We start from the raw sequence: 14,580 nt of genomic DNA on the forward strand, positions 1-14,580 counted from the left end.
AAAACCACACCCAAAGAAATCTCATTGCAATAAAAAAAAACTTAAAAAGGAGCGGTTTGTATTTTGTACGAGATATCCCCGCTCTATGGCTTAACTGTGCAATCAACAAAATTCCCATATGTAACATCGCACAGGCCTGGTCGCTTCAATGTTCATATCAAGACAAAATTTTCAAAACGACTTATCTGCTTTTGTAAGCAAAGATTCAAACGACCATTTCAAGACAAAATTTTCAAAACGACTTATCTGCTTTTGTAAACAAAGATTCAAACGAAGATTCAACGAATCTGATAGCTCTGCCACGCAAACTAACACCATCAATAGGTAGGTGAAGGTTTCCGCTACCTGTTGATGGTGTTGGTTCGCGTGTGAGAACTATCAGATTCGTCAAATCGTCGTTTGATTCTTTGTTTACAAAAGCAGATAAGTCGTTTTGAAAATTTTGTCTTGATTTGACAAATCTGATAACTCCCCCCACGCAAACCAACACCATCAACAGGTAGCGGAAACCTTCACCTTCCTATTCATGGTGTTGGTTTGCGTGGGAGAGCTATCAGATTCGTCAAATCGTCGTTTGAATCTTTGTTTACAAAAGCAGATAAGTCGTTTTGAAAATTTTGTCTTGAATATAGTATTGCACCGCGCAAAAAAAAACTACTACTTTGATATTTCCAAAAATTTGACCGCCACGTGGGGAATTGTGTGATAGTGCTATTAATTTCCTCTGTGGATAAATTTTGCACATCTATGAGAGCCTTGGAAACTGATTACGAAAGTTGCACAATACCACCTTGAGCAAAATATGTTGATCACAAGATTTACTGCGCCATTAGCAATCTAATACTTATGCATCTACTGGTTGAATTGATAATTCTTCCTTTCTGAAATGTATTTTCCTATTTTCCCTATTTTGTTCTCATCGTTTTGTTCTAGTTCTTGATTGTAGTTTTCCTAACTTTTTGATCCTCAATACAATCAGTGGAAATTTCGTAGCGCGTCTATCCGTAAGCATGCATAAAATGCTAATGATTCTATTGCATCTTCTATTAGATTGTGATATTTATCGAAAAAAAGCCCTGAAGCTCGCAAATCGGAAAAATATTATAGAGATGTGTACATAAAACTTTGTTTTTTATTTATTAGCGGATAACCCCAAACTTACCGGGAGTGTGTCAATGTAAATAGTGGCCCCCAAATCCTATTATAGGTAAACAGTTTTCAAGAATTTTCTGTTCCTTTTTGTATTGTTTTTTTTTATTCTTTATTATAGAGGTTTTCAGTCCTTGACTGGTTCACCTAGAACCGTCCAACCGTGACATCATAGTTCTAAGCTCTTCTGCTACTAAGCCGGCGATCATGAGATACTCATGCAACAGTTTAAAATACTAAAGAAAAATTGCCAATTTAATCCGAAAAGCTCCTTGTCTGTCTATCTACAAAAATTAAATAAAAATCAAATGAAAACTATAAGTTCTCATTTAAGAAACAGAAAATAAAATAAGATTGATAATAATCGTAATTTGAACACCGCAAAAACATGCGTTAATAAAGGTCATCTTATGCTTCGGTTTTGTAATAAATAGCTACTAATTAAGAAACGCACTTCTTCCAGTTGATTTAATTATCGGGAAGTAATGTCATAATGGTAAAATTATTTTCAATATTCACGCACCCCACAGAGATTTCTAACGAGCAAAAACAGAATCGTCGCCAAATACAGAAACGGCTCTTTACTAAATGAATAAAACAAATTGTGCTATAGTAGTTTAACTAAATAACTGATTATTTATAAGAAAAAAATCTATACTGAGCATCTTTCCGAATCATCCTATCCAGGCGAAGCACAGCTACTATTTGGAATAAATTATGACTACAGTACACTTGTATAAATAAATAAAGTGGTTAATTTGTACCCATTAATAACAAACAATAAAAATATATCGTGTTGTCCATTGAAAAGAAAGCACTAAGCACTACTGAGTCATATTCGAAAGTGCACTGCGCGATAGCGAGTGCGGTTTAAAGGCCCCTCAATGGGTGATGCGACAGCCAGTTCGGCTGAGAACCAAGCCGCTAGGAGAAAGATTTTGGTGAGCAATACCTACTCCAGTTTGGAAGACAACGACGCCGGTGACCAACCAGTGAAGCGGAAGAAGAAGCAGCAACAACAGTTGCAGGAGAAGAAGCCAGAGCGGAAGAAGTGCACGCCAATTGTGGTCAAAGGTGACCCGGTTATAGTGTTCCCACTTACCAAATATGAACACCAATCCTCCAAAACTATCCGCTTATATTTTCTGATCAATGCTCCTCGTCACCGCAGCAACACGTCCGCCTCGCTCACGGCTCAATCCAATTCTCCTCGTCTTCAACTCTCCCATACTATTCGTAAACTCTCCAATTTCCCATCAGACGCAGGTCTGTTAGAGCTCCTGGATAAATTATAAGAATGCGCACACGAGATTGTTAATTGTATTTCATTAGAACCCTACATCCCTTCCTTACTTTAAAATAACAATAAATCCGAAATCAATAAGTAGCATAATCTTTCAACAACTTCGATTCTGTTTGAGATCGTAAGTCCGTCTCCTTCCTTTGTTTGTACATCTTCATCATTATCATCACTTCCTGCTGCCATAGTTATATCAATGGGGGTTCCACTCCAGAACCTGAAGTATGACTTTGTAGGATAGTTTTTAGATGTGCTTCGCTTCTCCTTACTGTCTTTCCACTAAATTAACTCTGCAAAGTAACATAGGTTACTTTATTCTGAATCACCTCGAATAGCTTTGGTGCGAAATCTGAACCTAGCTTGTTTTTCTTCTTGATCTGCTTAATCAACACTTTGTCACCCACATGAATTTGACTAGATTTTGCTCTTTTCTTCGTATCAGCATAGTGCTTGCCTTTTTCTTTTTGGACACTGTCCCGATCTCTCACCTCGCCATCTTCAACAACTACTGTTGGCACGTTCTTAAACGGCGTCCAAACATGAGTTCTGACAGTGGTTTCCCAGTTGTTGTGTGGTTGGCAGCGTGATACATGAGGAGATATTGTCGGAATTCCTTACGCCAATCTTTACCAAGCTCTTGTGCTATCTTCAATCTCTTGAGTATATAATGATTTTGCCGTTCAACCTCTCCGTTCATCCGGGGCCAATATGGTATGGTGCTCACCAACTGAATTCCGTGTTCAGTACAAAACATCTTAAATTCTTCGGATGATAATTGAGGTCCGTTATCAGCCCGCATCGAAATTGATATACCGTAACGTGAAAATATTGTTAGCAGTTCATCAATGGTTGCTTGCCATCATTTCAACTACCTCTACGTAGCGGCTGTAATAATCGACACATACTAACAAATGTTCTCCTTCCGGAAGAGGGCCCAGAAAATCTATGGCAATTTGCTCCCATGCATGAGACGGCAGTTCCTTCCTACTCATTGGCTCCGGAGGATCGGGAGGCGCTACCAATGAACATCCCCGACAGTTTCTAACAAAGTCTTCCACGTTTTGATCGATTTTGGCGAGTCACATGTGGCGAGCGCGTGTGACATTTATTGCTTGTTGAACGTAAGGCGAGCATTAATACATCGGCGGGTTACGGGGTGTAGCTCCTTCCTGGAGAACGTTTTCATGGGTTATCAGATGCGTTCTGCCCAGCTTTCCATCTGATGTCAGTTCAAACTAGAGATGGGCGAACGCTCACGAGCCGTTCATTTGAGCCGGTTCTTAAGAAATAGCGAACGAACCACGTTTCTATAATTTTGAACCGCGGCTCTAAAATGAATGGTCGCTGTTAAAATGAATCAATGGCTCAAAATAACGATAGCTGGTTCCCTCGTTCAGTCGTTCAATTTTGGTGTTCAAGGAAGCCTGAGAATCTTTTTACGGTTTTTTTCGTAGTCGGAAATCCTGCCCATTTTGAATACATGGGTGGCTAACTTAACTGTCCGTTTATTTAAGAGCATCTATTCCCTCACATTTGCGATCCATGATCTGATTGTTTGACATCTGTAACTGTAGCTAGAAAGTATTAACGTACAAGTAAGATTAAAGGGAACATTATACCTCGGGTAAACTTTCCGGAACTGTTTTGTCTCCCATGTAAAACTACAGGCCGGAATATCGATTCTCTGTGTCAGAACTCTATCAAAAGTTTCCATCCTGCCGTTTTGAAAATATGCAGGAATTTCAAGGGCAAGATTCCCGTGGTGTGATGCTACATTTACGCCGGTAATCATTAAGAAACTTTGTTATGAACTGCTTACAGGCTTGATTAGGCGATATGGAAATTTGTAGATTATTCAAAAATTAGAAATAGCGGCAGTCATAGAATTTACGTGCATTGGTAGCAGCGAATGATTGATGAGTAGCTCAGCAAGATTCTACATTTAAATGATTCATCGATTAATGCAGTTATTGAAGTTGACAAAAAAAAATTCTGAAACTCACTTGTCGAGGATGAGCGTTTCGATGTTATGATGTGAACAACAACAAAAAAATACCCCAGTGAAATTGGAGAGCAAAGAGCATATAACTTCTCTCAGTTTACTGATTCTAAATGTACAAGGATTTAGCTGTTTAGTATACCTAGTATATGTGCTGTCACAAAATCTTAGACCCGCTCCCCCCTAAACATGTGACGTCATTTTTGAATGACCCCATATCATAAAACACTTTGATTTTATCGATTTTATGCTTCATCCACAAAAAAAAATACTTCGAAATGAGTCAACGAGGCGTTCAAATGAGTCGGCTCATTCATGTGAACGCTTGGCTCAGAGCCGCTCATTAAATTGAACCATTTTGCTCATCACTAGTTCAAACTCCTTGATTACTTCGGTCAGCTGTGTCCGCTCCATTTCTGATAGTTTGTGTTCGGTTTCGATTGCATCAGGATCCGGGACAGACTCTACCGGTCCTTCGTAAACTGGAATGTCCAGGTTTTCATCGTATTCGGCTACTTCTGGAGACAGTGGATCCCCAGACGGTTCAATGGTGAAACACATTGATGAGTTGCCACTAACCCCTACTGTTTCCACTTCTTCTGGCCCTCTGCCCACGTCAATCATCGGTTTTATTCCAAAAGTTTCCCAAAAGTCTACTCCTAATATTAAATGTCGCGAAATCTCTGGCACTATGAGAGTAGGTACCACCTTTGTCAACTTTTTGTACGTGAATGGGACATTTACGTACCCTAAGCAGCTGTATACGGACCCATCAGCTGTTGAAACCCTGATGTACGCCGGCTGAATTTTGAGATTATATTTTTCAATCACTTCCAGGGAGTTCAGGATGCTAATTCCTGCTCCCGAATCCAACAAAGCTTCGAGTTCTGATTCGAAGACCTTTACTTTAATATGGGGACATTTGGTCCTCTGAACATTGATATAATAAAATTGAGAAAATGGATCGTAACTTGTTACATTTTTGGGGAGTTTACTAACGACCGGGTGTGACGAATTCTCCTTATCGCCCCCCTCTACTCGTTTCCCTGGTTTGTGGCTTGCACATTCGTTGCTCTGGAGCAGCGATCACAATTCCGAATTGTTCTGCCCAAGTTCCCACATCCGTAACAGAATACTAGGACATTGTCTCCAACCATGGCCCTGGCCTTGACAATTCCAACTACTCACTGGTGTTGGCGTACTTTCTGCTGGTCTTGTTTGCTGTTCCGATGTCTGCCTGGTCACTTGGGGAAAAATCCGATTGGATCGAGTGTTGATTGCGTTGACGGAATGGTCACTTTCGTAGTCACGACCTTCCGGTTCGACGTGGTTTATTGGCCGGCGCACTAAGGAGTATTTCAGCCCAAATCCTGGCCAAAAGTCAAAAACAATATTTTTAGATATCGCCATATTATTTTTCGTTTTTGTACTCTCAAATAGTAATACTAACTTGCCCTGGGATTTTTGGATCAATATTGATTACTTGTGAGCAATGCTGGCTGCCAAAACTTCACCATAATTTACATGCTAGTTTTATTGCAACTGTCCATGAAAAACTGTTCATGTTTTATCGTGTTTTTCTGGGTTTTTATTGATTTTTAAGATGATAATCAATATAGGTACCAATAATGAGGGTATGTAGAATCCTTTCCAAGCATGATTCGATCTGAAATTGTTTTTAGGTGATCCAAAATGATGATATTAATTGCTAGCTTTACAATAATATGTTTTACAAAATTAAACTTTTAATTAGGTTCCAAACCCAATCAAGCAACAAAATTGTCAGCGTTGGAAAGATTGGAGTTTCCTCAATAAGCTCCACGAAAAACATTTCACGCATCCTCACGCAATTGTGAGTTGTTTTCATTTGAATATAGTGAAATTTTCTAAGAAAAGCTAGGCGAAAAAAATAAATATTTATGATTTCAGCGACAAAGCTCATAAAATAGTTCGCTTTCAAAGAAGAGTTGGACTTTAATGAAAAGCATACGCATTTTTCGGATGTAAAAGGTTGTTAAGAAATAAAGCGGCTGAAGTGCAACGAATTTATCTGATCTGCCCCATCGATTGTAATATCCATACATTATCCAGGGACTTTAACATTATCCGATGACAAATTTATATAGTCGAAGTGAAAAAAACAAAGCACATCTTCGGAAATCTTAGTAAGTAATAATTAAAGAATGAAAATTAACATAAAAATCATACTCAATGACAGAGTCAGAGGAGGACACCACTCGTCGCAAGCACGCTGTAATTCCCAAAGGCAGCGTTCTTACGCCAAGTGGTGCTCTACCTAATAACAACAACTGACGCCGCCGGTGGTCATACTTCACTACTATTTTAATACAAAGAGCACAAAAACAAAAAAAAAACGCTTTTGCTGTTAATTGAATGCATTTACAGCCGACAAAATGATTAGCATAGTTTTGGCCACGCTTTTACACTGCGTACTCCTATGTGCGGCGTTGAAAACTTGATGTCCCTTCTGAATTATGGAATTGCAGTTGTGGATCAGCGGCATCTATTCTGTAATTTAACCTCGTCAACTGTTGAAGGTTCTCGACCTCAACAATCGATATCTTGGATCTATAGTGCTGTCGCATATTGTCCCATATTGCTCAAATTTTCTTCGGTTTGAGAGCGGTTTGGACAGTAAGCGATTCATCTTCTCGATCTCCGTCACAAAAGCAATGAACGGTTTTCCTCGCTGTTGCTTCCGTTCTTGTATCTTCGTTCTAATTCCCTGGTCTTTATTGGGGTTTCCAAATCGGTACGTTATGGAAGTCTCGAATTCTTCCCACGTATTCAAGTCATCCACGAAGGTGAAAAACAAATCCGAAGCACCTCCTTCCAACAACATATGAACGTCTCTCAGTAAGATCATCTTGCTCACACCTTCTCTCTCAGCAAGCTTCTTTGCTTTGTAAAGAAAACTCTCCACTGTCATCATTGATCTTGGTTCACCGTTGAACCTCAACTTCCACTTTTCCACTCGTCCTTGGCCTGCATATCGTCCACTAGGCTGTTTTATCGCTTGTCCTGCGTAGTTGTTCCAATCGTTGTAATTGGAATAATCTGAGAAGTGGTCGTCACCCATCTGAGGAATTCTGTTTCGCCAACCCGGCGGATTCCTGTTCGGTTCGTCATCGCTGTCGTCATCGCAAAACTTCCGTGGTGTGTCATCACATGGCTGTTACCGTGCTGCGGTCTTTTCACATGCACCTCTTTGTGGCGTTCCTCGTTGTTGACCTGCTCTATCTCTGCTCGGAACATCTTCCATTCTCCTCTGGCTTTCGCTCTGCGCTAGTCTGGCTGTTAAATCCGCTATCATTGTTCTCATTTCTTCTCACTCGCTTCGCGGCACAGTAATAAGTGTCGCCGGCTCCTCAGTTGTCTTCGGTGTGATTTTTGTAATTTTTGGAATAACTCCTTTTGTGCTAGAGTATCCAAACCGCGACCATTACTTTCCTCATTCTGGTCCATTGATGAAGGAGAATGTCCAGGAAGCTGCAAACTGAGCGATGGAGAACTTCTCGACATTTGTCCTCCACTTGCTTGTTCTCCGTTCCCTTGAATAATGGTATTTATTGTTGACACTAACGGGGATTGCGGCGGTCTTGCACTAACTCCCGTTTCTTTCTTTTCTCTTCCTCCCCGTTCACTTGAATCCACTTCACTCTATACCAATAATGTAGAACACGCGACTCGTATTTTGACTCCACTCTTTTTTCTAATGCTTTCTCCAAATTTAGTACTCTTCCTTCAATGTGAGAGTATTCATCGAAAATATTGTAAGGTAATCGATAAATGTGTCCATCTTTTTGATCATTTTTAAATAAATTTCTCAAATGTCTTTGCTTTGCATTCAAATCAAGCTTAAAAGTATCTTCCGGTTGATTGCGAATTTGCAATTCAAAATCTAACTCCTCCAAATTCAAGTCTTCCGCACGAGGGAACACACGACTCATTTTGTTTTATAAAAAAATTAGAAGGGTTGTGTACAAGACACGACCGCTCGACGTAAACTACGTAAATCCTCTTAGTGCCATGGGAATCGTAATATCATATGAACATTAGGTTGTATACAAGACACAATAGCGTATTTCAACCAAAAATTATCTTAAACTTCAGAACAAACATTTTTCTCAATCACCACCACATGTTAGGTACTTGGACCGCTACCGGCGCAACTATCGTCTCAAGTCAATTCAAAAAGCTGCTCTCACGCGCGCGTTTGCGTTTTAGCTTGAAATCATCGTGCGGTTGTCATCAGCATCGGCAGCGTTCAATAGAATTTGTTTAAATTTTTTAGTAGAACAGATTTGTCGACAGCGAGTTAAAATGAGGTGAAAATTGCATTTCCACAATTCTGCTGTCACCGACGACAGCCACTCAATGATTTTCCGCTTATTTGCTACATACGTCATCTTTGTGAATAATTTTCTGCAACAACTACTCGTCGACGGCCGCCAATGGCCGCAAGACACGACTATGCACATGGAAAATTAAGCGGTGGGCCAAAAGGTGCGTGCGTTACAGCAATCTGATGTCCGTGTTGTCTTGACAGACGAACGTGTGGTGATCGAAAGGTGGAGGCAGTACTACGAGGAACATTTGAATGGCGCTGAGAGTACAGGCAGTGAAAGTCAAGGTAGCGGAGGAGATGACCACGTCAGTTCAGCGGACGATGGAAGCCAACCAGCCCCCACCTTGAGGGAAGTTAAGGATGCCATTCAACAGCTAAAGACCAATAAAGCAGCTGGTAAGGATGGTATCGGAGCTGAGCTCATCAAGATGGCCCCAGAAAAGCTGGTTACTTGCCTGCACAAACTGATAGTCAGAATATGGAAAACCGAACAGCTACCGGAGGAGTGGTTATATGTATGCCCCATCTACAAGATAGGGGACAAGCTGGAGTGTGAGAACTTTCGAGCGATCACCATCCTTAATGCCGCCTACAAAGTGATATCCCAGATCATCTTCCGTCGTCTGTCACCATTAGTGAATGAGTTCGTGGGAAGTTATCAAGCCGGCTTCGTTGACGGCCGCTCGACAACGGACCAGATCTTTACTGTACGGCAAATCCTTCAAAATGCCGTGAATACCAGGTCCCAACGCATCATCTGTTCGTTGATTTCAAGGCGGCATACGACAGTATAGACCGCGTAGAGCTATGGAAAATTATGGACGAGAACAGCTTCCCTGGGAAGCTTACCAGACTGATCAAAGCAACGGTGGATGGTGTGCAAAACTGTGGAAGATTTCGGGCGAACACTCCAGTTCGTTCGAATCGCGCCGGGGACTAAGACAAGGTGATGGACTTTCGTGCCTGTTGTTCAACATTGTGCTAGAAGGTGTCATGCGGAGAGCCGAGTGTAACAGCCGGTTACGATTTTCAACAGATCCAGTCAATTTATTTGCTTCGCGGATGACATGGACATTGTCGGCCGAACATTTGCAAAGGTGGCAGAACTGTACACCCGCCTGAAACGTGAAGCAACAAAAGTTGGACTGGTGGTGAATGCGTCAAAGACAAAGTACATGCTTGTGGGCGGAACCGAGCGCGACAGGGCCCGCCTGTGAAGCAGTGTTACGATACACGGGGATACCTTCGAGGTGGTCGAGGAATTCGTCTACCTCGGATCCTTTCTAACGGCTGACAACAACGTTAGTCGTGAAATACGAAGGCGCATCATCTGTGGAAGTCGGGCCTACTACGGGCTCCAGAAGAAACTGCGGTCGAAAAAGATTCGCCACCGCACCAAATGTGTCATGAACAAGACGCTAATAAGACCGGTTGTCCTCTACGGACATGAAACATGGACAATGCTCGAGGAGGACTTGCAAGCACTCGGAGTATTCGAGAGACGGGTGCTTAGGACCATCTTTGGCAGTGTGCAAGAAGACGGTATGTGGCGGCGAAGAATGAATCACGAGTTCGCTCAGCTCTATGGCGAACCCAGAAGGTAGCTAAAGCCGGAAGGGTACGATGGGCAGGACATGTTGTAAAAATGCCGGACAGCAACCCTGCAAAGATGGTGTTCGCTCCCGATCCGGCAGGTACGAGACGGCGCGGCGTGGAGCGCAGCGATCGAGGAGGGCAGACCAGGTGCAAAACGACTTTGCGAGCATGGGGCGCATTCGAGGATGGATAGATGCGGCCTCGAACCATGTATTGTGGCGTCAAATTGTTGATTCAGTGTCATCTGTTTAGATATAAACTAAATAAATGAAATGAATGAATATGATGAATTTGTACTAAAAGGGTACAGTCTAATTCACTTTACGAGATCATTCTTGCCAACAAATTGTGCTCCTGCAGAGAACAAGTAGACTTCATGTTATCGTTCCACATTGCATAGCTCGACATACCAAGAAGTGATAGATGAACCTGCCTTTGGAGATTTTTGATATCATGCCTATCAAACTATTTCATTTATTACGCGACGCAAAGAATACACTATTTAAACACTTACCCAAGCAAATTGAACAAAATGTAGTCATGTAACTACTGTGCTGATGTTGGTGTTTGATTATAGCACCCAAATGAGTGTGATAATGGATTTTATGCAACCCATTAGAATTGCATAATTGCAAAATTGGTATGGAAAAGTAGGCCGTATTATCACTCAGACACGAACTGTAAAACCAGGTATTATAATCAGGAATTAAAAAAAAATATTTGAGTTCAAATCAATATTTATTCAACATCTAGTCGAAATAATACACAAGTCATTTTGTAGGTTGTTGCACCAAACGATTCATTACTCATAGTCGTTGTTTCAACTCGAGACTTTTTCTTTCTTCTCCTCATTGTCCATCTTATCATCTTCTTCCTCTTGTTCAGACTTCTTGTCTATTTCTTTTACATCATCAATGACTTTCTTTTCATTGTCTTCTGTTTCATCTTTTACCGTTTCCTTCTCCGTTTCGGCTTCCTTTTTAGCCTCGAACTTATTTTTCTCTGTAAATAATATAAGTTATTAAACGCCAAACTATCAACCACGAAATTGCTATTTTTTAACCTACCATATTTGGAAACATCGGCGCCCAGCAGGCGCAGCATGTGGACAGTATCGTGCTGATCAACGTACGCTCTCAAGCTCTTCGTCCCACGCCACCCAACAACGTTCAGCTGCAGCTCGCCGTCGTCGTACAGTAGAACGCAACTTCCGGGCCCGAGCAGCTGGACGCTCATCTGCGTTGCCTCCGACAGGGTGCTAATCTCCGGCGGCCGGGTTGGATCGTTGTTCGATAACAACCGCACGAGATCCTCCTTGGCGATGAACAGCTGCCGATCGGGACCGAGGAAGCTGATGACGCTGGGCAGCCCTTCCTGGGCCAACCGGAAATCGCATTCCATGTTGCGGTTGTCGCATCGGACGAACGTCTTTACGCCCAGATTGATGAACTTGATACGTTCCTCATTGTTGGTGATCACGTTCCGGAGCACTTCAGAGCTGAAGTAGATGTTTTTCTTCTTGCCCTCCTTGCATCGCGTCAGCAGGTTTTTCGGTTCGAAGGCTGGGGATAGGGAAATTTGTTAGTGTTTGGACATGCAAAATGCATTTCTATGAATATTAGATTGAGTTTATGGTTTAAGAGTTCATCTGAATTGGCTGTGATTTTATAGAGGTCGCAATGTATCTTCGGGCCACCAAATGATATTTTTAAGCACTTTTTCATAAAATAATGAAAACAGGCTTGGCTATACTGCCGTGAATCGCATATTTGTCCCATATGAATAGGAAATCCAGCAAAGATGGGACAGATATGCGATTCACGGCAGTATAAACTCTCCTAAAATCAACGGTTCAAAGATTGATTATGCAAACGACTTCGAAACTAATCTTTAAGCATTAACTTGTTGGTAGACACCTTACCAAATCCCCTACATGATCTATATTCCAAACATAGACGTTGTAGGTAGTGCCCTGAAACTTAATTGTCGGTTCTCCTTACGGAGGTTTTTTTATATCTTAATTAGAGACTTGCAGCCCTCGGCTGATTCATCTCTGAATACGGAGGTTGAATATTACATATTCTCTAGATCCTATAAAAAGAATTACGCGAATTAAGTTGAAGTGACCAAAAAAGCGATTGAACTACGCACTCTTCTAGCATAAACACCAGGATTGTTTTCATACGTTACCATTTTTAAGTTGGTAGAAATCCTTGATTGAATCGAAAATCTCCTCCTGGCCGTCAAAGAAAACAAACGGATCCTCTTTGAAACCACGTCGGTATTTTGGCTTTTTTCGTTGGGACTCCTCATCATCCTGCTTCTTGGTATCCGCATCCTTCTGGGTGTCCGCCTCACTCGCTTCCCATGGAAGAGGCTTTTTCTTTTCCAGCAGAGCAATGAAGAATCCTCCCGTGTTCTGCTGATGAGGCATTACTCGGATACAGTTCTCCAAATTATATTTTGCCGCATCTTCCGGTGCAGGGGGAAACATCTGTGGTCGAATGATAGTGTGGTACATTTCCGGTACTTCTTCGAAAGTCTTGTAAAATTGCAAGTCCTTCGTTGCCGGTTCCCAGTAAGTGATACCAGGATTGTGCTTCAGCGTCGGCAGTAAGTGACTGGCTTTAACAATTTCCAAAGCATCACCTGCTTGCGTGAGAAGGTAATGAAGGACAGCCTCATTTTCAATCGGATTCAGAGAACAGGTGGAATAGACTAGCTTTCCTCCAACTTCTAACAATTCGGCACCACGTTTCACAATGCGATACTGCAGTCCATGTAGATTACATGCATGTTGCAGGTTCCACTTGGTCCAGATATCCGGGTTTTTTCGCAAGGTTCCATCTCCGGAACACGGAACGTCACAAAGGACGCGATCATACTTGAGATTTTGCATCTCACCAGAATCGGTTTTAAGCTTTAGATTCGGAAAATTTGAGCTGTCGGCATTGGTCACAACACAACACGGGGAGCTCAGACGCTTAGCTTGGTGGACCAACATGTAGCACCGATTGTTATCAATATCGTTGGCCATGATGAATCCAGTGGGTAGATTCTCCCCGCCCGCATGCAAAGCTTCGATCAACTGAGCTGTTTTAGAACCCGGAGCAGCACACATATCCAACACCTTGTGATGGGGTTCTACTCCCAAAACAAGCGGTGGAATCATCGAAACAGCTTCCTGTCTGCTGATGTTACCAGAACTTGTTTCCGCAATCAGGAAATTATGAAGCTTGTATAAAGCTTCCGAGCGTCGGATATCCTTTCGAGATAGATCCAGTTGCCATGCGAATTCATTCGGATACCACCCCAAACATTGTGGCTCTGGCACTTCTTCGCCATTTTCTCTGAATTGGGCTACCGCACGGTAGTATTCTGAGAAAAAGTTGTCCTTGATAATCTTGAGTAGGGCCCGGGCTTGACTCTTGAAGCCGGTGATTCTGAATGTTACCGGCAAATTGGACCGCAGCTTAGCTATGAACTCGTCCCATTCTTCAGGCTTGCAGATATTCTGATGCTTGTAGTATGTCTCGAATGAATCATTCTGGCGAACAATATCTTCATATGGCTTTTCTCGTCGTGCCGGCTCTGATTCCTGCAAAAATATTGAAACACTTGCTTAAAAGCGGTCAAGACTATAAACATAACCCCATAACGGGTCCACACTAACCTTCTCTTTCAAGTCGCGCTTTTTCTTAGCAAACGGATTTTGCTTATGGTTGCCACGTCTTTTGCCCATGTTTTACGAAACAAAATACGAAGTTATTCACTTGTTGAAACTCAAAATTACTGTTTAAACGCTAAAAAACGATCTGCTTTTTGGTACAACACTAATCACTGTTTACGCTGTTTACAAATGAAGACCGCAGCGTGTTTTCCGATGTGTTTTTGATTGACGTTCGCGAGTTCGTGGCAGTGGTGACAGTCACGTTCGTTAAAATTTATTCAACCAGATGGATTCGATGGCTTGGACAATTTTTGTCAGAACCTGAATTTTGATCACCAAGCGACATATAATTTTAATGGTAGAAGACTTAAACAACAGTAATAATTATCATTTATTTCTACAATATTTAGTCAATATTTATATTCATATTAAAGGTCATAATAATCATTATTAAGAAATAAGACCATCGATAGTATTGCTTTAGAGTGCATTTTTAT

The 14,580-nt window shown here is 41.7% G+C and overlaps 2 protein-coding genes across 3 annotated transcripts in view; one reads left to right on the forward strand and one right to left on the reverse strand.

Annotated features, from left to right (window-relative positions):
* LOC134224496 (E3 ubiquitin-protein ligase Iruka) overlaps positions 1-1,936 on the forward strand; it is a 110,928-nt gene extending 108,992 nt beyond the window's left edge. Inside the window, exons 7-8 of one of the 2 annotated variants that reach the window (XM_062703866.1) lie at positions 1,144-1,207; positions 1,271-1,936. In XM_062703866.1, the coding sequence (XP_062559850.1) occupies positions 1,144-1,181 (38 nt within the window). In that variant the 3' untranslated portion in view covers positions 1,182-1,207; positions 1,271-1,936. Of the gene's footprint in view, positions 1-1,143 lie in introns of both variants that reach the window. The other variant, XM_062703865.1, reaches the window with a different exon arrangement.
* Positions 1,937-11,132: 9,196 nt separating this feature from the next.
* On the reverse strand, positions 11,133-14,317 carry LOC134226817 (tRNA (cytosine(34)-C(5))-methyltransferase). The gene is made up of 4 exons (XM_062707828.1): positions 14,087-14,317; positions 12,604-14,011; positions 11,481-11,975; positions 11,133-11,415 (listed from the first exon to the last, which is right to left on the reverse strand). The coding sequence occupies exons 1-4, from the start codon at positions 14,153-14,155 to the stop codon at positions 11,234-11,236; spliced, it is 2,154 nt and encodes a 717-aa protein (XP_062563812.1). The 5' UTR covers positions 14,156-14,317; the 3' UTR covers positions 11,133-11,233.
* Positions 14,318-14,580: the final 263 nt, after the last annotated feature.

Source organism: Armigeres subalbatus, chromosome 3, assembly GCF_024139115.2.
Source record: "Armigeres subalbatus isolate Guangzhou_Male chromosome 3, GZ_Asu_2, whole genome shotgun sequence".
Taxonomy (NCBI): Eukaryota; Metazoa; Arthropoda; class Insecta; order Diptera; family Culicidae; genus Armigeres; species Armigeres subalbatus.

Excerpts from the sequence above, each read along its gene's own strand:
- LOC134226817 (XM_062707828.1), bottom strand. The coding sequence starts at position 14,155 with ATGGGCAAAAGACGTGGCAACCATAAGCAAAATCCGTTTGCTAAGAAA. Across the intron at positions 14,012-14,086 it reads AGCGCGACTTGAAAGAGAAG|GAATCAGAGCCGGCACGACG; the intron begins GTTAGTGTGGAC and ends ATATTTTTGCAG. Across the intron at positions 11,976-12,603 it reads TTTCTACCAACTTAAAAATG|CCTTCGAACCGAAAAACCTG; the intron begins GTAACGTATGAA and ends CCCTATCCCCAG.